Raw genomic sequence first — 24832 nt, 5'->3', positions numbered from 1 at the left:
AATTATTCCAATCACATAAATAAGTATTGACACATTTTTTAGATAACATCTAAATCATGCAACATCACAATATCACAATTAAGCATAATTTACATTTACACAACTAATCATGCTTGCATTCATATTCAAGAAATAAACATGCTATAATGCATCATGCCAATGAAATAATAATTTATGCACAAACTAAAATATTGCAATAATTCTATTCTGATTTCTTATGTTTCACTTTTTCTCCCTCTCGAAGGTACACTCTTGGGTTCCTAACTTTGATTCAACCAATCCAATGAGGGGGTATATTATGCCATATATTTTATTAACCTCATTGAATTGAAGAATCTATAACCTCACACCGAGGTTCCACTGGAGCGATCCGTGATCGAGAGAAACTCCCAGTGGTTCAGTACGAAATCGATTCCAACTCTGTAGAGATTTTGGATATAACACCTATGACACCTGGTAGTTTGAGCCTCCTACAACCGGAGACTGGGGATCAAGGAGACGCCATTGCCCTCCAAAACCAAACAACGGTCAACCAGTATTGTGTACCTCCACTCTCTTCAAAGTGATCCTCAATCCAAAAGACCCGGTCTGAATGGGTCATAGGTGTTATTTTAATTATTAGGCTCATCAATTAAATTACATGTACTCACAGCATATACACCCGGGATCACAAGCCCAATCTCCCCACTACACGTTATATAATCATGTTTGTTTTGACCCATTCAAAAACTCACAGTTCACACTGTGAGCCCAGCCACCATAAGGCAATTATGTGATTATGTGCATGGATATCCTTTCTATCTCTGGTGCACCATAGGCACCCATAGGTTCTACCAAACCCAGGCTTACACATGAGCCACACACATGCTTATATCACACATCATCATCACTATGTTATATGCCCATATGCATACATAAAGGCTACAACCACATGCAATCATGATCATGCTTAAACAAGCAAACAACATGTGTAACAATTTACTTTACACTGATCATGCCTTATTATATACAATGGTTCATTAACATGCATGTCATATGAATGGTTGTAAATCACAAATAACATAGAATATATTTAGTTTGAATGCATATGAGCTCAAATTTTAAGATAAACATCCATAACCATGCTGCATATTGTAAAATATAATTAGGTATTCATACATATTATAATGTGTAAATTCAGATCCCTATTAACCTATTTTTGGAAAACCCACTAAAAGTCACAGAAATCAAATTTACATCTTCTAATGTTACTGGGATTGCCCACATATCTTAGAAACACAGTCCAAGAAACAAAACCGGAAAATTTGTTGTAATAAAATCAGGAAAATTCTAGGACTAAACCCTGTTTAGGAAAAATATAAGACACATCCTGTCAACTGCAGAAATTTATCCCGGTTTGGAAAATTTCTCCAGATCTACAGAAAAATCTTTCGATAAAATCCTTTTTACAAGATCTTCTTATACATGTTGCCTTTCACCAAGATTTTTCTTAATTTATTTTGATTAGTCTTGGTTGGGTCTTTAAAACCATCAAAATTGTTGGTCGGAACAGTCATGCAGATAGGACAGAAAACATATGCTCTATTGTAATGGAAGTTTTGGCCTCAATACTGATCCAAATAAAGTGAAAAAAGATTCTAAATTCAAGCGCTGAATGTGTAGAACACTCCAATATTTTTATTGTAATTTATTAATTTTGTTTTCATAGAGATATCAATTTATTTCTAAAATTGGTTGGGATAAAAAATGATTGAAAAGCTAAGATTCAAACTCATGCAAGATCCATTAAGCAAGAACAAGATTCAAGGTAAAAATCTATAAAATCATGATTTTTGATACTCTAAACATCTTTACATCATCATACAATACATATTTGCTCAGACTAATACTAATCTTGCTAAAACAATAACATACATTATCTAAGAATCACAAAACCATCAAAAAATAACTCAAATATGATTTCATCTATGCAAGAATCATAAGAAACCCTAAACAATTACAAAAACATAGTTTCTTTATGCAATAATGAGTTGTTTAATCATGTTAAACATAAAATAATCTATCCTATATGCTCAGATCAACTTTTTTTGTCAAAAACATCAAAACCCTAAAAACGTTTTTGCTAAAACCATCTTTAAAACATTTTTTTGCATACAAGAACATGGATTCAAGCATATATTGAATTTCTAGAATCAATATAAACTAAGATTAACATATTACACATGCTAAAATAAATAAGATCTAGCAAATAACAAGAAAAAAGTTTTTCCCAAATCGTCTTTCATAATAGAAGCTCGAAAATCATTTTTTTCTTTGATTTCATGGTAACACAGATTTCTAAAAATGTGTTTTCCAGATTGAAACTCAATCTTAGAGAGCTGTTTCAAGGTCCGATCCTTCATTGGTTTAGATCTGAAAATCGTCTCACGCATATTCCATGCGTTTGAAAAAATCTATGCTTATGCGATTGATGTACCTACTTTAATCGAGTTCTCAAACATAGATCTGCCTTCGTCTCTCATTTTAAAACCTTAGATAAGCTTCAATGACTGGTGAAAAAACTCCAAGAAGGAAGAAAGAAAGAAGAGGAAGAAGAAGAATAAGAATAAGAAGAAAATAAGAGAGACTCCACTTTTTTTTCCTTTTTATATTAGAAAAACCCACCAAGGGGGGGGGGGGGCATCCCCTCCTTGGAGTCCAAAACCAACCTCAAATTAATTAGGTTGATCCCTAAGAGTCTTATTCTAAAAATACCTTAACTAACTTCTTAATTAATTTAATTATCTAATATTTTATCTTAATTAATTACTAATTAACCAATTTAGTTATCAGGTCTACTAAGGGGGGGGGGGTCACACCCTCTCTAGAGTCCTCTAGCGTTTAAAGACCCCTCCTAATGAGATCTCTAGAACCTGGTGGATCCCACTTGGCTCTAGATCAAAAAATGATTCAGATCTAAAACCCGATCCAGATTCAATCCCTCAATTGGGTTGAATCTAGGAACCAAACAAAAAATATCCAAATCTAAAATCAAATCACAGATTTATATCTCAACAAAAGATCCAAATCAACGATGGATCTAAACTCAGGTTTGGATCTGAACCTAACTCATCCAAGATCCAAATAGCTCTGAGCCACCCCTGAACCTCTGTGAGCCACCCTAACCATACCTGGCACCCCACTGGGCTGGGCATGACCCCTCTGAGCCTCTCATGGACCCTAGTTTGAGTCCAAAACATTGTTTAGTCAACTTAGACTCTCAAATTTTGCCTGAATTAAAAATTGATTTTAATATGAATTTAAAAGTTAAACTAAAACAAAATCACAGATGTTACACTCACCTACTGGTCACCACATGAGACTCGTGATGGATCCTAGGTAAGAGATTTGGGAATAAACCATATTGGAGCTGGCTGGTAGCATCCACACCAAACCTGGATCTTGTTACAATTTTGAATCTTCCCATATCAAGTTTTGATATCAATGTCTGGATCCACACATCCATTTTATCATATAGTAGAAAATATGTGAAAGTCCTTAACCTTGCATATTTTCTCATTCAAGCTTTGCATGTTCGCGTCACATATTTGCATTCATAAACTCTAGAGACCATTGAGATTGATAAGGAAAATTGATTTAAGTATATTTTCGTACATGCATTGATGACATTTTAAAAGTATGCTCTCGAATTCTTATGGTAGATGACACATTCCTAAAAAGAAAATACGTTGGTATATTGTTGTCGACACATAATATTGATGCTTCTCATAAGATGTATCCTGCAACATTTAAAACCGTAGATAAGGAGTCCAAGAAGTCATAGACATGATTTTTACAGTGTCAAAAGCAAGAACTCATACGCTACGAGTTTAGAGAAAAAAACACAATTAATAGTTATTTTCGATAGGCATCCAGAGCTTTTGTATATTGTCCCCCACACATTGGATATTAAATGAAATATTTGATAGAGAACTTTGCTAAAAAATTGGTGCACTACTCAATGCACTTTAGTTTAATGCAACTTGAGCAACCATGCAATAATAATGTATATATTTTTTTGAAAAAATACGGAAGCAAAATCAAGTCACATATGATTATATTGTCACCAAAGTTTTTTGCTATATCTCACTTTTCAAAAAGAAAAATAGGTGTTTATCATCTAATATAGCAGAGAGCTTTAATTTGTGGATTCTCCCCAAACGTAACAAGTCCCTAGTGCATCTTATTGAGAGGCTCTATATCATGTTGATGACACTATTTGAGAAAAGAAAGACTATCGGACAAAAAATGTCAGATGTTGTTGTGCCTAAGGTCAAGAAAATATAGAGGCACTAAAAAAAATACACAACTACGTGTGTTTGTCATACATTGCTATCAACGTCAGTACTCACGACTAATGTCATGGTTGTAGTGTTGATCTTGAGAAGCAGAATTCTCTTGTAATGAGTGATAGATGAGTATGATTCTATGTGAACATGTGATTGCATGAATTCTGTATAAGGACAAACTTTCAAAAGATTACTATAACAAATACTTTAAAGTTGATTCATATATATTTATGTATTATATATTTGCATTCTTTCTAATATCAGATAATGACCTACACAACCCTTCATTGACTCTTATTTCAGTCTATCCACAAAAAAGTGACACGTAAACTAAGATGACCTAAGGTGATGAGATGTTAAACAACACCAAAGGTTGTTGTGCCATACAAGTTCACTATATGTGGTGAGATTGGTTACAACAGACAGAAGCACATATAACAATATATTTGAGTACTTATTGTTGCAAAATGTGTGTGTGTTTATGTGTGCATGTATTTGTTAGGAATTATTAAATTAATTGCTTTTATATATTTATCAAGAGTTTTTTAATAAACTGCTCCAATATCTTTATTGAGAGATGAAAAATTTACTGCTCTTATATCTTCTATGTATATTTTAGGTCTTTCATAATATGAATAAAGAACCTAAAAGAAAATATAACAGAAGAAAAGTTGTAGTCAAACAACCATTTGTAGAAACACAGCAAATTTTGGTAATATATATAGAAAAACAAGTTGTGTGTGTATATATTTATTTGTTACACATATATGTATTTATATTCAATTGCAATTGCTATGAAAACATGTGAATGAAAACCAGCCAAATCAACAGCCAAAACAAGTGGAGCACTGGTATTAGTTTGGCATGTAGACATTGTTGACCAGTGATGTAAGTGTTAGGTTTATAATTTTCTTTGTTTGTATATATAGATCGAATTAAATCTAATATGAATATATCACAAATATTGATTATATTGCATCTAGAAATATTCATAACTAAAATTGAACACATCCATATATGAGATCAATCGACAAAAAGGAAATTACCAAAGACCAGTTACCTTAACCTATAGTTCTTTGTGAATTTTGAATGTGATAGTCATGTTTTTCTCCGGACTCACAAAAACTAATTGCTTAATATTATTGTTCATAACAAATGATTGGAAAACCCGAAAGACGATTTTAGACTTGTTTTATCTTGGAGAGTTATAACTTATGATATCTTTTTATGAAATATAACAAGGTATCTATAGTGTATTGGGTCTCTATTATAGTGCATACTTACATTTACACTACATAAGATGCATGCTTATACTTTCAACCCGATTTATGTTGCAGATCTTTATTCTTCTCAATTAGAGCAATCAACATTGAGTTCTTTGAAAGATAAACATGAATTCAAGGGAGTTCAAACTGTATAATTCTACTGGAACCACAACGAATGCAGACAAAGATGTCGCATATCTAGTATGAATTGTTAACTTATTCAATAATGTCTTTAGTTTGCTCTTATATTATGTATGATTAATGTTGGGTTTCAAGCATATTATTTTGCAGAACAGTTTGACTATGACTTTTATATTGAATAACAAGTTTATCCCATGCAAGAGATTTCTCAACAAAATAATGAGTAATTACTTTCATATACGATTGTTAACTCAAGATATACATGTACATGTCTTTGACAAATACAATTATTACATGTATAATTATGGTATATTTGTAATAATGTATATGAAGTAACTCCAACAACTAGTCATGTAGAGCTGAATATGATTTTATTCAGTTCCTATTTTATTCATTACCTTTGATTCGAAAGTCACCTTTTCCTTTCCTTAGAGAGCAAAGTGATCGATTTTAAGTCTTTAATTTTGGTGGCCTAATCCAATAGAGAAGTGGACGTCACCACTCTTCTATTGCTGACAACATTATACCTAAAAAAGAAAAACACACAAAATCAGTCACATATTCCCCCTAGATCATCGAAACATGTGGGTTAGCACGCTCAAAGGGAAGTCGATGAAAAAACTACTCTTAAATAATTGTGAAATGATTTGAGATGAATTGTTGTGTACTTTAATTCATAAAGAAACATGCAATGTTTTGTAAATAACAAACATTTTTATATTATGATTGATATGTATGAATGTATTGACAGCTAAATTGTAACATACCTTTTATAATGTTGTAATCTTTTATGAGAATACATGTAAACAATATGTTTTTTATATTGTGTTTGAATATATAAATGTATTGGTAGAGTTTGAATGAGATAATGTATTGGCAAGATTTAAATGAATAAACATGTTGGTAAGATTTTAAAGAACTAGTGTATTGTAAGGATTTTAATGTATTTTGATAAAAATATGAGATTAACATAAATAATAAATTTGTAAAATTATGTTTGAATTATGAATGTATTGGCAAGGTTTAAATGAATAAATATATTGACAAGCTTTAAAGGAATGAATGTATTGATATTTTTTAAAGTGAACTTTTTATAAAAAATAAGATTTTATGTAAATAAATGATGTTCGTACACCAGAGTGTGCAAACAATAGACGTTCACATAGTCTAATATGCAAACATTAAGACATTCACATAGTTAATTAACCTCTCAATTCGACGGTGTTCGCATACCTGAGTGGCAGAACATTCACGCAATAACTTGACCTCTCAATTCGGTGACATTTGCATATTTCATTGTGAACAACATGACATATGCTCATATGCTGACACCACTGAATTGAGAGGTTAAGTTATTGTAATATGCTAATATCACTGAATTAAGAGGTTAAACAACTGTGCAAATATCCTAATGTTCGCACACTTTGATCGGTCAGAAGGTGCAAAGATTGCAAATAGATCGAATGCACGTTAGCTTTTGTTAGACCAGTCCAAACCATTCTTGATCAAGGCTTGGGCACATTTTTTTTGCATATTTGCTGTCCATAATAGCAAAAGGGTCTGAACGTAAATAACTCCACGTACAAATAAATGCTGCTCCCGTACATTTAGTTGTGATGAAATTTATGTGTTTTCCTCGCGCCATTTCCCAGATAATGCAAGTGTGCCAAACCAGGATTCTGAAATTGGTAAATCAGAAAAATACATAATTTCTCAGCAGAGCTAGCCCCCTCAAAGGGCAGTGCAGCACATGCATTATCACGTTGATCAATTTGAACACTAAAATTTCAGTTAACTGTTCTCAAATTTATTAGAGAACTCATTTGCCAAATTGGCAAAGAAAAACAGTAAACCATGCAAACCAATGAGCTTATTTAGCTGATTTAGCGGGCAAAACATTGTCTGGAAGAACAAGCTCCGGTGGAACTTCACGCACCACCCCCAACATAGAGTCATACTCCTCATCTCGTCGAGCAAATTTCTTCCTCAGCACCTTCTCAAATTCAATCTCATCGAAAGTCTTAGCATTTTCGGATGCATGTACTTGTGCTAAGTTGTAATAGTTGGTAGCTGACTGAGAGATAAAAGCAATCTCCTCTTCAGTAAGTTTCCGGAGGAACTTTGCTGGGTTGCCTCCCCAAACCTGGATTTGGATGACTGAAATTCAGTTACTTGGTCCAAGGAAAAACATTGATGAATCTCCAGGGAAGTACTAATCAGTGTTGCATGACCAACAAAGCTTGATCATCAACTATCAGTATGACTATTTTCCCTCTAAATATAACATCACCTAGATGTATTTAACCATGGCTAGGGAAAATAGTGGGGAAGAAGACGTATAGGCAAACGACTCAATAGTCCATACCCTACTGGATAATTTGTGAAGTGAAAAAGGATGGCAGTACCTCTCCAGATGGAACTCTGGTATTTTGCCTCACAAGTGCCCCAGCGGCAACCATTCCATGTTTCTCAACGACCACCCCATCAAGCAGAGTTGCACCCATTCCAACAAAGGCTTCATCCTCAACAGTACATCCATGCAAAACAGCACTATGACCTACTCATAATATAAAACTTTATTAGTCTTGCTGGGTTAGGCTAGGCCCCTGCAGCCCAAGGAAATAAGCATTTCAATATATATCACATCTACCTGACACTGGGATAACTGAAAATTGAAAAACAAAAACTGAACAAAGGTACTTGCCCACAGTGACATCGTCCCCGATGATAGTAGGTAGGACCTTTCCACTCAGATTGGATTTTGCAACATGCACAAGTGAATTGTCCTGGATATTTGTTCTCGATCCAATGCTGATACTGTTCACATCTCCTGTAACGGTCTCAAATAGTCGATATATGAAGAAATAAATGTAAGTAACAAAAAGTTCAATCATAGAAAGATTTCAGATAGAACTATGAGCAGAATCTGCAACCAGTGAAATGATATCAATTTAGTTTTTACGTCAGCCTATGCACAGAGGAACTATGTCACAGAGATACTACAACTTACCCTCGTGTTGTGTCCGCTTCTATATTACTCTTCATCGAAAACTACACAAAAATGACGTATCCAGTGTCTATTTTGCAGTGTCCTTGTGACAGCAGAGGAAATCTACTAGCTCCTACCATTTAATCATTGTGAATATGCTAATTGAGATTGATTGAGAAACATTTTAGAGAATTCCATCTTATTTGTGTGTACCTTGGCTAAAGAAATGACCACATTTACATGAGCTCACTGACAACGAAAAGCGTGAAAACTGATACCTGGTGGCTGTTGCCACACTGCCACAAAATACATGAACCCGTTTACAGTTAAAGGAATGGAGATGTTGAGACAAGACATATCATATCAGTCCCTCTTATAAAAGCAAAAGACCACTTGGCCCTTGAGAGCAGCTACAGCAGCACAGTATTAGAATGAATTTTTCATATAGTTGGATCCCTTTCCATCTTGACACAAAATGGAAGGAAAATAATTTATGTTGCATAAAATGTATGTTCAAAGTTCTGTTTTTGCACTAAAAATGTTTATAGCATAACCATGCAACAAGTCAAAACAGCATTTGATCTAATACAAGCAGACTCCTTAAACAAAGTTGAATAAATATTCTTCACGTATTCCTTTATAAGTATTCAATTGGATCAAATGCATTAGTCCATCCCGAGTCAAATAATCAGATCACAAGAAATATCCATCCCAACAGGTAAAGGTGGGAAACGGGCTGGGTAGCCCAATGGCCCAAGCCGACCCGGCCTGCCATGGGCCAGGTTTGGGTCAAGGTTTTGGGCTCGGGCCCATTAGCTACCGGGCCAAAACCCGGCCCATTATATACGTGGGCCGGGTCCGGGTCGGCCCACAGGCTACCGGGCTGGCTCAACGGGCCTGGTCTATTTATTAGTTATTAATAATATAAAAAAATTAAAAATAATTATTTGCATAATAACTTGATAACTATTATTATTTACCTAGTTAGTTGCATTAATTTTACAAAATTAGAAAAATAATTAGTTGAGTACATGGAAACTTGTTAATTATTTATTATTTACCTAATTAGTTGCACCTATGTCACACGGACTCTTCTAACAGGGCACCGCACCCGCGTCGCACCTGCACCCAGGCAGGTGACACTTGGACACAACTTTCTTTGTGTTAGGTAAAGTCAACCACACTGAGGTCCATTTCTATCCAAAAGTAGATTCAATTAACCCTAATCAAGTCTATTTTTATCTATATTATATATATATAAATACATAAATACACACAAATACACATAGTGTTAACTTAAAACTGTTAAAAATCATATATATGTATCCTCCCCACACCCAAGTTTTTTTAAAGTGCCGCATCGCTGCATCCGCACCCGCACCTATGTGACATAGAGTTGCACTAATTAGTTGGGTTTGGACTGGGCCAAGTCTGGACCGTCCCGCTTCACATTGGCCCATTGGGCCAATATGCTGGGTCATGGACCGCTCTTCAAACCCGAGCCCATTAAGAATCGGCCATCTCCGGGCCGGGCCACAATTAAAGCCTGGTGGGCCGAGCTCTAAACGGGCCCGATGCCCACCCTTTACCAACAAAAAAGGTGACATGTTAAAATGTATATATATATATATATATATATATATATGTGTGTGTGTGTGTGTGTGTGTGTGTGTGTGTGTGTGTGTATATATTATATGTATATATTTGTTTTTGTAATTTTATTTTTTTATTCCATGCTTTGACCAGTCAAAACTAAGTTGATTGTTGGGCTGACTAGCCGTTGGAGCTAATCCAATGGCTACAATTATAGTTGTTGGACTAGCTCCAAAGGCTCTAAGAGCCCTAGTTCTCGTATATAAAAGGGGTTGAAACCCCTTATTCTTGTGTGCTTCTTGCATGCTCTCATCAATAAAATATTATTATTTTTTTATTCTCGTGTGCCCTTGTGTGGGTTTTGTGAGTGAGCTCCACAGTGAGTTCCTTTTGGTGTTTATTCATCTTTAGGGATTTTGTTGGTAATATTTGAAGACACCCACATTTGTATATGGTATCAGAGCTTGGTGGTGCTAGAGCTCATTGGTGATTCACATCCAAGTGTTCGTGATCGTGGTCGTGCATTTGAAGATTCTTTTCAAATGCTCATGTGATCTGTTAGACTTCTCCGAAATCGGTAATCGGAAAATTACATAGAGGAAAGAGAATGAGGCTGCTACTAATCACGTTTTTCCATAATGGAAAAATCGTGATCTCTTCCGTTTAATATATGAAACAAAACGTAATACATGGTTTTTACAAGTAACCCTAATAAGTTACAAGTATCTGCAAGTATGTCCAATATATGTTGGACATGTTATACAAGAGTAGTTTGGATCCGGATCCAAACTTAAATACAAATACAAATACACGATATTTGCATTGTCTAATAGTCTCCCTCAAGTTGTGCATGATTTTGAATCATGGACAACTTGCTCTTTAGGAACCAAAAACGGCACTTTGTGAGTTCCTTAGTGAACAAATCAACCACTTGGTCTTTTGTTCTAATATAATGAGGCTCAATCTCTTTTTCCTCAATCTTCTGCCTGATGAAATGTTTATCAATCTCAATGTTCTTGGTCTTACTGTGATTAATAGGATTAAGAGATATTTGAATAACACTTTGGTTGTCACAACACAAAGGAAAAAGCAACTAGCAATTGGCTCCTTTAACTCTGTTAACAAATGTCTAGTCCATGTTACTTCTGTTGTAGCAGTAACCATCGCCCTGTATTGGGCTTCTATGCTAGATCTAGCCACTGCCTTCTGTTTTCTACTACTCCAGGAAACAAGATTGGCACCAATGAAAACACCATATCCTGAAACTGATTTTCGATCATCAGGATCTCCGGCCCAGTCTGCATCTGAATAAGCAATGATGTCATGAGCAGTATTTAGGGATCTGCTTTTGGTGTAAAAAAGTCCATCTCCAACAGTACTCTTCAAGTATCTCAGTATCCTTTTTACTGCATCCATGTGTCCCGTCCTTGGCTCATGCATGAATTGAGAAGCTTGATTGACTGAATATGTGATATCAGATCTGGTAAATGTAAGATACTGAAGCATTCCTAGGGATGGCAGTGGGGCGGGGCGGGGGACAAGGTTTCCACCCCCGCCCCGCCTCAAAATTTTATCCTCCACCCCCGCCCCGCCTCCGCGACGGGGATGGATTTTATCCTCCACCCCCGCCTCCATCCCCGTTTCATACCCTTCATCCCCGGTCCAAACGGGGATGAGGCGGGGCGGGGCGGGGATATTGCGGGGAAAAGTGGTCGGGGCGGGGATGAGGCGGGCATCGTGGCGGGGACGGGGCGGGGAAAAGTGCACGTCCACCCCCGCCCTGCCTCCGCGGCGGGGGTGGATTTTATCCTCCACCCCCGCCTCCATCCCCGTTTCATACCCTTCATCCCCGGTCCAAACGGGGCGAGGCGGGGCGGGGCCCCGCTTTCCCCCGGTCCACTGCCATCCCTAAGCATTCCCACTAAACTCCTATATTTGGTTGGATCATGATACAAGTCTCTGTCTTGCGTACTTAATTTATGGTTAAACACACTAGGAATAGCAAGAGGTTTGTAATCCTTCATTCCAGCCTTTTCTAACAGATCCAGGGTGTATTTATGTTGGGTCAAAATAAGCTTATTTTCGTGATTATCCAACTCTACTCCAAGAAAGTACCGAAGGTTTTCAAGGTCCTTCATTTTGAATCTTTGGCTTAGAAGATCTTTAGTCTCTTGAACATGGTTCTCACTACTTGTAATAATTATATCATCAACATATATCAACAAGAAGGTAGTAAACTCCTTACCTCGAAAAATAAAAAGAGAATGATCCAATTGTGATCGATAAAAACCATGCCTTTGAATTTCTAGGGAGAAACTCTCAAACCAAGATCGAGACGCTTGTTTCAGGCCATAGAGTGCTCGATTTAATCTGTAGACATACTCCTTTGAATCTCCTTCTGTATATCCTGGCGGTTGTTCCATGTATACTTCTTCCTTCAAATCCCCATGAAGGCATTCTTCGCATCTAGCTGGCTTATTCTCCAACCATAATCTACAGTCAATGAAAGAACAATGTGAATTGTGTCCATTTTCATGACTGGACTAAAAGTTTCATCATAATCCTGTCCAAATTCTTGGGTGAATCCCTTTGCTACGAGACGAGCTTTGTATCGGTCAACATTCCCATCCGGTTTGTATTTGATCTTCTAAACCCATCGCAACCCAACAACATTTTTATCTGAAGGTCGAGGAACAATTGTCCATGTTTGACATTGGTACAAAGTTTTCATCTCTTCATTCATGGCTTGAATCTATTTTTTGGAGTTAATAGCTTGATGAAAATGTCTAGGCTCGGTCTCTTTCTCAATCTGTGACAAAAATAACTGAAAATCCATGGTGAAATTCTCATAACTAACCCACATTTCAATAGGATGTCGGGCTCTTTCTGATCGTCTGATCGGGAGTGCCACTGTATTAGAAACTGGAGAAGTGGTGTCATTGGGTGAATGAGATGTAAGAGCTTCTTGTTCAATATCATTCGGGGTCAAGAGGGAGCCTCTCTCTCTTCTCCTATAAGCCTGCCCAACAAACTTATTAATCTCTAGAGGATTTTCTATTTCAAGTTACTGCATTCCACTGTTTCCATCTTGACAGGATATCCCTTGAGCGCAGGAGGAAGAGCACTCGTTTGTTTAAGGAAAAAGCTCTGCACTGAGCCATGGATTATAAAAAAGCGCATTCATATTGGTTTGGGCAGAAACATGTTCTCCATCTCCAAAATCATTTTCATTAAAAGCTACATTTCTAGATATCTTGATTCGCCTGCTGTCAGGATCATAACATTTGTACCCTTTATGATGATCTGCATATCCAACAAATCTGCACTTTGATGCCTTAGCCTGAAATTTGTTTCGCATAGAAGAGTCAATATGAACATAACACAAGCAGCAAAAAAAATTAGTTCATCATAATTAGGATGCTTCCCAAATAAAACGAAATAAAGTGATTTATTTTCTAAAATCTTCATGAGCAGGCGATTAATAATGTGAACACCAGAATGAAAAGCCCATGTCCATAATCCTATGGGAACACGACTTCTGTGCATCATGCTCATAACGCTCTCCACAATATGATGGTGTTTCCGTTCTGCAACTCCATTCTGTTGAGGCGTATGCAGGCAAGATACTCTACGACTTATTCCACTATCTTGGAGGTAATTGATAAATTCCCTAGAGGAGTATTCCCCACCACCACCACCACCACCACATTGGAAATGTAAAATATTACAAGAAAAATGAGTTTTAATAAACGCATGAAAACAACGAAAAATAGAGAAGACTTCCGATTTATTCTTCATGAAATATATCCAAGTGAAATGAGAGAAATTATCAATAAAAATAACATAATATCTGCTGCCAGAATTAGAGGAATCAGGGGTTGGTCCCCACATATCAGAACAAACAATTTCAAAAGGCCTTGAAGCTCTCTCATTTATTGAATGAAAAGGATGAATATGACTCTTACACAGTTGACAACTGGAACATATTTTATCATCTGATCTAGGATTCAAGCTAGATTCAAGAATAAGCCCATTAGATACCAGTCGTTCAACAAAGACTCGACCACAATGACCAAGACGTGAATGCCAAAAATCAGGCTCATTACATTTATTTGAAGGTTGCAAACTAAACACACGAATACTCTTTGACGACATAGACTGAGGAGAGGGCTTCAAGGTAGGTGACACAAGTAGAAGGATCCTCCTGGAAGACATACATATTTTCCTGGCGTTCCCCTTCTTCGAACGTCTTCTTCGTTTGTAGATCCTTGACATAAACAAAAGATGAAGTAAATTCAACGGAAGAATTGGTATGATCAACAAGCTTAGAAATATAAACGATATTTTTTTTAATATCTGGGGCATGAAGGACATTGAAAAGATGAAGTGGAGATTTAGGCAAGGGAATAGAAGCATTTCCAATGTGAGTGATGGGATGGTGTGACCCATCTCCAGTGAAGATGTTACTTTTTCCAAAATAGGGGGTTAAAGTAGAGAATTTACCCGCATTACCTGTGACATGAGTAGCTGCCCCTAATCAATGTACCACACTCCTTTATCATCGCGCTTCAGATCAAGTTCAAACAACGTGGCCAAGAGAAGCTCTTTCACATCCCCACCAAACTTTGAAGAGTTCTCCTTTCGTCCTGAGGAGCTCTCACCCTTTTGGAACTTTCCTTTGTTATGTGGATTGTGCCAACAATTGGCTTTGATGTGACCTCGCTTGTTACAGAGGTAACATGTGGTTACATTTTTCACATTATAAATAGGTGTAGCATTCGGGGTAGGCAGTAACCCACACCCCCCTGGAGTACCTCGTCCTCGTCCTCTGCCGCCACCAAAATTACTATCCCCACGTCCCTGACCAAAAGAAATGCCAGTAGCAAGAACCTTTCCATCAGTCTCATGTGACATCCCCTTCAAAGTCATCTCATATTGAAGTAGTTTTGCTTGCAAGTCCTCAAATGTTGGTAAGTCGGGTAAACATAGCAATGAAATCGAAAGGACATGAAATTCCGATCCCAATCCATTCAAGGTTTGCCTGACTTTGTCTTTATCTGCCACTTCATACCCTACAATGGCTAGTTGATCACTGATGCTCTTAACCTTGTTCAAGTACTCCATGATAGACATGAAGCCCTTAGTCAGGAGTTGAAATTCACGTTGAAGAAAGGAAATTCTAGCCTCTGATATCTGAGAGTATGTCTTCACTAGCCTGTCCCATAATTCTTTTGTTGAACACTCGTCTGGAATTCCCACCAATACTTCTTGAGAGATAGTAGAGATAATAAAAGCAATTGTAGCTTGATCACGCTTTATCCAATTCTCGTATTGGTGATTTGGAATTTGTTGTATAAAATCAGCCTCATTTTCAGCCTTAGTTTCTTGTATGATAAATTTTGGAGGAGCTGGAATTGATCCATTTAGATGTCCAGAGAGACCTTGACTTTTAATGAATGGAAGAATTTGTCTTTTTCCAAATCAAGAAATTTGAATTGGTAAGAGAAGAAGAATCCATGACTTAAAATTTTGGCGTGTGCAATTAATATGTAAAATTTTCACAGATCACGATGCAACAAAATAAGACTCGTCTCCTCTTTTTTTTAACAGGAGAAAGCTCAAGTATTCAACGTGAATGTAAAATGTCAAATCTGATACACAAATCTAATCTGATTTCATCAAGTGAAAATTATGAAAATTTTATATGTGAAATTGCACACAACAGTAATGAATACAAAAACAGATGAGACTGAGAATTAAGGAAAAAACAGATCTGAAAATGTCAGACTGCAGATATGATTCTAACCAGCCGTCAGATCTGATGCACAGATCTGGGAAAGACCGTGAGGTATCAGATCTGATACACAGATCCGGTGAACAAACCCAATATGTAGAGATCAACGTGAATGAAATCCCAAATCAGTTTCAGGAAATAAGAAAAAGGATGTCGTGAAACTGATTTGACGCAAACCCAAATCAGTTTCAGGAAAAAGAATGTCATGAAACTGATTTGACGCAAACCCAAATCAGTTTCAGGAAATAAGGATGTCGTGAAACTGATTTGACACAAACCCAAATCAGTTTCAGGAAAAAGAAGGCAGAAAAATAGTAGTCAGACATCAGATCTGATACACAGATCAGATCTTAATGAAAAGGTTATAAGAATAAGAATCTAGGGAAGAAGAAATAGAAAACAGAATATTAAAGATGGATGCAGAATGAAAAGGACACAGAACAGTAGAAGATTAGAGAGAAGATAAGAAAGGAAATAAGATCTCTTAGAGACACACCTGCTGGAAAAACTTTCAGCCCTCGGATCAGACTTACTCTGATACCATGTTAGACTTCTCCAAAATCGGTAATCAGGAAACTGCAGAGAGGAAAGAGAATGAGGCTGCTACTAATCACATTTTTCCATAATAGAAAAATCGTGATCTCTTCCTTTTTAATATATGAAACAAAACCTAATACATGGTTTTTACAAGTAACCCTAATAAGTTACAAGTATTTACAAGTATGTCCAATATATGCTATACATGTTACACAAGAGTAATTTGGATCCGGATCCAAACTTAAATACAAATACAAATACACGATATCTGCCCTGTCTAATATGATCCATTGTGGTGCCTCTTCTCCATTTTGTGGCAGAGTGTTTGTGCCTCTCTTTCTTCACTTTTCACATCATTCTCTCTCTCTCTCTTTATTTCTCTCTTTATCCCTTGTAAAAATGGATGACAAAGTTAATGTCACCGTCATCCTCATTAAACTCAAAGATTCTAACTATGTAACATGGTCGTTAATTATAAAGCACAATATTTGAGGAAAAGGGTTATCTGGACTAGTGGATGGTTCTGAACCGAAACCTAAACTAATTCTCACTAAGGTAGAGAATGAGAACGAAGTACTTTTTACAAAGAGATAAAATTAAGGCCATAGCCACTTATGAGAAAAAGTTGAAGGAATGAAGGATGGGACATGCCAAAATCATGTCTTGGCTTATTAATAGTGTAGATATCTAAAAATGCTCTAGTTCCGCTAAGTTTGAACATGCAAACATGGCGTGACAATACCTCTAAAAGATGTATTCCCTTAAGAATATTGCACATGTGTTCAATTTACAAGATAAAATTCAAACTATGGTCCAAGGAAAGAGAAATATTAGAGAATAGTTTAATGAATTATCCGATCTTTGAAAAGAGTTGACTCTTCTAGAACCAAAATGGCATTGCCCTGAAGATATTGAACTCTGCAAAAAACAAATGTATGTGGAGCACTTCTATAAATTCATTAATGGTTTAAGACTAGAATTTGAGTCCACCAAATCAACTCTCTTAAATAGAGGAAAAATTTCCTCTATTGTTGAAACTATTGAAAAATTGAGTATGAAGGAGAATAGGCTTAAAAACCATACTGCAAAAAATGAGGATGACTCAGTCATAGCCACTTCTAGATCGGAAAACTACATGCATACTTACAAGCCACCTTATTATGGAAGACAAGGCAATGAGTAATAAAAAATAATAATTTGCCATTATTGTCGTGAATTGGGACACATCAAGCTTCAATGTCCTAAATTGAGAAAGAGTTATGAGAAGAAGGTTGTCTCGGTTAGTTTTGCACAAGAGTTGAATGACACTGCTCCAACTCAAGACTCATCCATTGAAAACATGTCTTTGGCTTAACTTGTGGAATCCCTTCAACCTTTCTTCAAAGGAGCATCTTCATCTACTGGAGCCGTTGTTTCATCCTTCTCCATTCTCGGTAAATCTCCTTGGCTTCTTGACTTTGGTGTTTCATTTCATATGACACCTAATGATGATATTTTATTTGAATATTATACTAACTCAAGCGAGTTTAATGTGTTTATTGTTGATGGTACATCTCTTGAGATAAAAAGAACATAGAATTTCAAAAGCTCTTTTCAAAACTCAAAGAAATTTACTATTCCAAAAATTAGACATTTTTAAATTGAATTTAAATATTTTATCAGTTTATCAAATATATGATCATGAATATAACGTCTCCTTCTCCTCTGATGGCTGTTGGGTGTAAGGTCGCCAGTCAGGGAAGCTGATTAAGGAAGGCCATAGGAAAGGAGCCCTATATTACATAGATTTTTTAAAAATACCCAAGAAGACTTTTTGTTATAACATTCAGAAAATAGATTTGAATTTATGGCATAAAAGACTTGGTCATCCTAATGTATTCAAAATTCAATATTTTTCAAGTTTGGAAAAATTTTATAAATCTTAAAATTTTACTTGTAAAGACAATATTCTTGGGAAAATGAAGAGATTACCATTTCAAGAAAGAACTTTTGTTGCTTCTACACCGCTTGAGTTAATGCATTCAGATGTGTGGGGCTAGGCACCAACTATATCAAAGGGTGGTTTACTATGTAATTTTTGTTGATGATTTCTCTAAGCATACTTAGTGTCACGGGCTGGGAAGCGAAGGCCCCCGTGACGTAGCTTTGGGCAATCACACATCGAAGGCAGGCCTTTTAAGCGCAGAAGCAACGCACAACACACGCGCACGAGCGGAAGCAAGAGTACGCGTATGCACAAGCACAAAAGAGAGAGAGAGATGCAAAAAGCTTCTTTATAGATACTTGAAAGCAAAGTACATCAAGAGGGGAAGAGAGGATCTGAATACACGGGGTACTTAGGCCGTAAGGCCTTGTGGGGCACTCTAGAGTGCCAAAGAGGTATACACATCAGAGCAAAAAGGTGAAAAACATGGCGGTCCGGAACACGCTCCCCCGCCTAAGTTGGCGTCGTCCTCGACGCCAATTGTTCATGGTAGTCTTCTACAAGCTATCGATGCTGAAACATGCTGCTGGCTTTCTCCCAGGTGGCTTCACATTCTGGCAATCCCTTCCACTGCACTAAGTACTTTTTGACTTCCCCTAGATAGTTGTTGGAATGGTTGAGGATGATATCTGGATCTCTGCCTGGTACACTAACTGTTGAAGGAGCTCGCTGCGGAATCGGAGCACGTTGAGGCATGCTCCGTTGAGGATCTCCTTCATCTTCGTGGAATGGCTTCAGGTTGCATATATGGAATACCGGGTGCACTTGAAAGTTTGCTGGCAAGTCCAGCCGGTACGCCAAGTTTCCCACACGGTTGATAATGGTGAAGGGGCCATCATACTTGCGAATAAGGCCTCGGTGGTGGCCCCGAAAGATAGCTGTGCAGTCAGGAAAGAGCTTGGCCAACACTTTGTCTCCAACTCGAAAGTCTGCTGGGCGACGCTTCTCATCTGCCCATTTCTTCATGCGCTTGGTTGCCTTGTTTAGATATGCCTTCGCCAACTCTGTCTGATCTTGCCAGTTCCTGACAAACTGGTATGCATAAGGTGCTTTTCCACGTCCTCGCACAGCAAGGGAGTGTGGAGTCTACGGCTGTTGTTCTGTTGCGACTTCAAATGGACTATGGCCGGATGACTCGCTCTTTTGAAGGTTGTAGCAGAATTGAGCCGCATCAAGTAAATCAACCCAATCCCTTTGGTTGGCACTAACAAAGTGTCGCAGGTATTCCTCCAGCATGTCGTTTATTCTCTCTGTCTGTCCGTCGGTTTGGGGGTGGAAACTTGTGCTGAAATGCAAGTTCGTCCCCATTAAGCGAAACACTTCTCGCCAAAACTTGCCAGTGAAGCGTGCATCACGATCACTGACGATGCTCTCTGAAATTCCCCAATGCTTAATTACGTTCCGCACGAATAACTTTGCAGTATTAGCGGCTGAGCAGGTGGCCGGGGCAGGCACGAAGATAGCATACTTCGAGAACCTATCCACAACCACATAAATCGAACTGTAACCTTGTGCTTTCGGCAAGCTTACAATGAAGTCCATGGTTATGCACTCCCACGGGCGACTTGGCACAGGTAGAGGCTCCAGTAGTCCACCGGGTCTCTGATTGATGGGCTTGTCTTGTTGGCAAATCAAGCAAGTCCGCACATAGGCATCTACGTCATCGCGCATCTGCGGCCAATAAAATGCATGTTCCAACAATGCCAAGGTCCTCTGTTGTCTTGAGTGACCTGCCCAAGTAGTATCATGGCACTCCTGCATCAAGCGCCTCCTCAAGGTATCTTGTCGCGGAATATATAGACGATCGCCCGCAGCGCGGAGCAAACCATCCTCTAACCAGAATCTCCGCGTCTTTCCTTCCTTTACCAATGCAATCAATTGTTGAGCCATTGGATCACTTTTCGAAGTTTCTCGCACTTGTTCAAGGAGATCGCTCGTCGGTTGGCTCACACTGCCCTCCCAAGCGAGCAAAGCTGCAAGTTCCGCCTTTCGACTCAAGGCGTCGGCCACAACATTGGTCCTGCCTAGATTGTACTCAAGGACCATATCGAATTCTGCCAAGAAATCCTGCCAACGTGCTTGCCTTGGACTCAGCTTCTTCTGAGTTTGGAAGTAGCTTGTCGCAACATTGTCAGTGCGCATAACGAATTGTGATCCCAAGAGATAGTGTCTCCATGTGCGGAGACAATGCACGACCGCCAACATCTCGCGCTCGTGCACCGTGTATCGACGTTCAGCGTCGTTCAACTTCTTGCTTTCAAATGCGATGGGATGTCTTTCTTGGAGCAACACCCCACCAATAGCAAAGTCAGATGCATCGGTCTGCACTTCAAAGGGTTGCCAACAGTCAGGCAACTTCAGCACTGGCTCCCTTGTCAAGGCATGTTCTAACCCATCAAAAGCCTTCTGGCAGGCATCAGACCATAGCCATGGTCTATCTTTCTTCAACAGATATGTGAGTGCAGCCGCAATCTGCGAGTATCCCTTGATGAAGCGTCGGTAATAATTTGCAAGCCCCAAGAAAGAGCGCAACTCAGGAACCTTAGAGGGCGGCTCCCATGCTTGAATAGCTTCAATCTTCTTGTGGTCCATTTTGAGAGTGCCTCCTCCAACAATATGCCCCAGAAAATGGACTTCCTTTTGACCGAATAGGCACTTCTCTCGCTTGACATACAATTCGTGGTCCTTCAAAGTCTGAAACACAATCTGAAGGTGCTGAACATGCTGCTCCATCGAGTCGCTATACACCACTATGTCGTCCAAATAGACGACGACAAACTTGTCAAGGTGCGGGTAGAAGATCTTATTCATTAGGGTCGAAAAGGTAGCAGGCGCATTCGTCAAGCCAAAGGGCATGACAAGGAATTCGAACGCCCCATATCGCGTTACACAAGTAGTCTTTGCCTCATCCCCTTCTGCAACTCTCACTTGCCAGTAGCCCGATCTCAAATCCAACTTAGAGAAGACCTTCGCCTTTCCAAGTTGATCAAACAAGTCTGCGATCAAAGGAAGCGGGTAGTTGTTCTTCACCGTCATTTTGTTCAGTGCCCTATAGTCGACGCACAACCGCTTCGACCCATCGTGCTTTGCTTGAAAGAGCACGGGCGCTCCAAAATGAGCTTTGGATGGTTGGATGATTCCTGCTTCGAGCATATCATCCAATTGTCTGCGTAATTCATGCAGCTCAGGAATTGCCATGCGATAAGGAGCCATTGCGGGTGGCCGTGCACCCGGTATTAATTCAATCTGATGATCTACCTCGTGCCTCGGAGGTAGCTTCTTCGGCATCTCGGCGGGCATAACATCACCGAACTCCTTTAATACTGGCGCTAAGGCCTCTGAGACATCCGCGACTTTTTCTACCTCATCTGTAGCCCGGATTGTGACAAGAAAAGTCTCATCACCACTTTTCATGCCTCTCTTCAACTGGAGCGCAGACACCAAACGCTCACAAGGCTTTTCTGTCATCGCAGTAACCATGCAGGGCTGACTCTCACTCTCAAAGCTGACAACGTTGAGGTGGGGCATCGGCACTGCCTTGTTGCTTCTCAAGAATTCCATCCCGAGGATGACTTTAAAATCATCCATGGGCGCGACTGATAGCGCGATCCTTCCTGACCAGTTGTGGATCCGCACTAGTACATCCCGAGCAACGCCATAGATGGCTTTAACCTCTGAATTAACCGCTTTCATGCGGCTCCCTTTTTGTTCCCACTGTAATCCCAACCGTTCTGCTTCTTCACGCGAGATGAAATTGTGCGTGGCACCCGTGTCTACCAATGCCTTGGTAAGTCTTCTGTTGAGCAAAAGTTCCAAATACATCAATTCTTTGCATACCATCGGTTCCACACTGGTTGCGACCTTTACGGCATTCATCATCTGCATTGCGCCAACTGTTGGCGCTTCTGCAAGTTGATCATCTTCCTCACCCTGAACAGCATTCGCAACTCGGGGTGCGCGGTTATCTCCATTCCCTTGACCGCGGTTTCTATTGGGACATGTATCCTGCCAATGATCCCCATGGCAGATGCGACAGTCGCGGCGGCGATAATTACCGCCTTGGAAGTTATTCCAATTCTGATTATTATTTTGGCCATCTTGACGGCCATGATTCTGCTGGTTTCCCCAACCAGCATTTTGTCCTTGGTCATTTCTCCGATTGTCCCTTCGGTTGTTGCGATCATTTCCCTGCTGTCTGCCTTGAAATGCAGGGTCATTCCTATCCAGCTCGGCAAGTTTCTCTGCAACCGCAAGCGCCTCAGCTAGTGTTGTGGGGTCATGCCGGATAAGTTCTTGGTTTGCCCATCCTTGCAACCCGTTGCCAAAGTAAAACAACCGATCCTCATCATCCATTCTCTCCACTTCCAACATTATCGAAGAGAATGCCTTGACGTAGTCATGTACTGACCCTGTCTGTTTCAATGCCAATAACCTTTTGCGGGCCATTTTCTCTTGATTTTTAGGTAGAAAGTAGTCTCGCATTTCCTTCTGGAGGTCTTCCCATGAGGTTATAGCAACCAATCCCCGTCGAACATCACCTAAGCGACATCTCCACCAAAGGGTCGCTTCATCCGCAAAGTACATTGTTGCGGTAAGCAGCCTATCTGCGTCCTCTTCTATCCTCGCAGCTTCTAAAAATTGGTCCATCTCGTAGATAAAATTCTCGAGATCCTTTGAGTGCCGCGTGCCTTTATACTTTGCGGGCTCAGGTAGCCTGTAACGTGGTCTCTCCACATATGTCGCAACACCGCCAGCCGGGGCAGTTCTCAACTGCCGCTCTAACTGTTCATTCTTTCGTCGAACAACATCCAATTCAGCAGCCATGATGTTGAACCGACCCAACAAATCATCAAATCTGGTGGAAAAGTCCTCCACCGAGTAGTTAAGTTTAGTGGCAAGACTTTCCACCGAGTCTTCCACTCCCTCTACTGTTGTCTTGATCTCTGTATTGAGATCTCTGAAAGCAACACAAGTTCCATTAACCAACTTCTCCATTTTGGTCACTGACCCAGTCAGCTCCGCCACATCGCGCGAGATGGCTGACACCCGATCATCGGCCATGAAGTCCTCTTCAGCAGGAACCACACTGCTTGAAGGAGTCATGGCAATCTTCTTCGGCGCCATTGTCACTCCCAATGTCGACAAGGCTCTGGTACCAACTTGTCACGGGCTGGGAAGCGAAGGCCCCCGTGACGTAGCTTCGGGCAATCACACACCGAAGGCAGGCCTTTTAAGCGCACAAGCAACGCACAACACACGCGCACGAGCGGAAGCAAGAGTACGCGTATGCACAAGCACAAGAGAGAGAGAGAGATGCAAAAAGCTTCTTTATAGATACTTGAAAGCAAATTACATCAAGAGGGGAAGAGAGGGTCCGAATACACGGGGTACTTAGGCCGTAAGGCCTTGTGGGGCACTCTAGAGTGCCAAAGAGGTATACACATCAGAGCAAAAAAGTGAAAAACATGGCGGTCTGGAACACTTAGGATCTATTTTCTTAAACATAAATTTTAAGTTTTTTGGCATTTTCAAATATTTTACAACTTAGTCAAAAATAAATTTAAAAATGATATTTCTAGCTTTCGTACTGATTCAGGGGGATAGTTTGTATCAAAAGAAATTTAAAGATTATCTAAACCTTCATGGCATCACACACCAAAGATCTTGTTCTCGCACACCACAGCAAAATGGTTTGAAAATAAATTTAAAGTTCAAACTAGAAAGTCATCTAGAATTTCAAAACTACCTGAAAAGTTTGTGACCTATGATTCTTTTTCACCTAATTCCAAAGCTTTTATTGCCTTAATCCATTCATATATTGAATCCTCAACCTATGCTCAAGCCAAAGAACATTCTGAGTGAGTAGAAGCCATTAGAATAGAGTTAGAATTCTGCCTTTGAGAAAGCTAAGACCTAGTGATGCAGTGCATCTAGACCAATCTGGATGTACGCGAGGAGCGGGACCCAATCCAGATTGCCATGCCCATGACCCCCAAGCCAAAAATGCCCAATTTGGGTCCAAATGGGGTCTAGGGGCAAAATTGTCATTTCACATTTTAATTTTTTTGAGAATTTTGATCACTCATATCTCATAAACTATTTGTGTTATTTAGTTTCCAAATTATGTTATATTTAAATTTTAAGTTGTAATTTTTATTTTTATTTTTTATAAGAGTTGGATTCTACGAATCTGGATAGTTC

General features: G+C 39.0%; 1 protein-coding gene across 1 annotated transcript in view; it reads right to left on the bottom strand.

Annotated features, from left to right (window-relative positions):
* Positions 1-7390: 7390 nt before the first annotated feature.
* Positions 7391-24832, bottom strand: part of LOC149815467 (gamma carbonic anhydrase 1, mitochondrial) — an 85164-nt gene continuing 67722 nt past the window's right edge. Inside the window, exons 3-5 of the mRNA XM_089990337.1 lie at positions 8439-8564; positions 8140-8291; positions 7391-7877 (exon numbers count right to left, since the gene is read on the bottom strand). Coding sequence (XP_089846463.1) covers positions 7605-7877; positions 8140-8291; positions 8439-8564 — 551 coding nt within the window. The 3' untranslated portion in view covers positions 7391-7604. The remainder of the gene's footprint in view (positions 7878-8139; positions 8292-8438; positions 8565-24832) is intronic.

This window comes from Nuphar pumila, chromosome 15 (genome assembly GCF_984573655.1).
Source record: "Nuphar pumila chromosome 15, dmNupPumi1.hap1.1, whole genome shotgun sequence".
Taxonomy (NCBI): Eukaryota; Viridiplantae; Streptophyta; class Magnoliopsida; order Nymphaeales; family Nymphaeaceae; genus Nuphar; species Nuphar pumila.
Note: the sequence above shows the minus strand (reverse complement) of the source record. Positions and strands in the feature narration are given on the sequence as shown.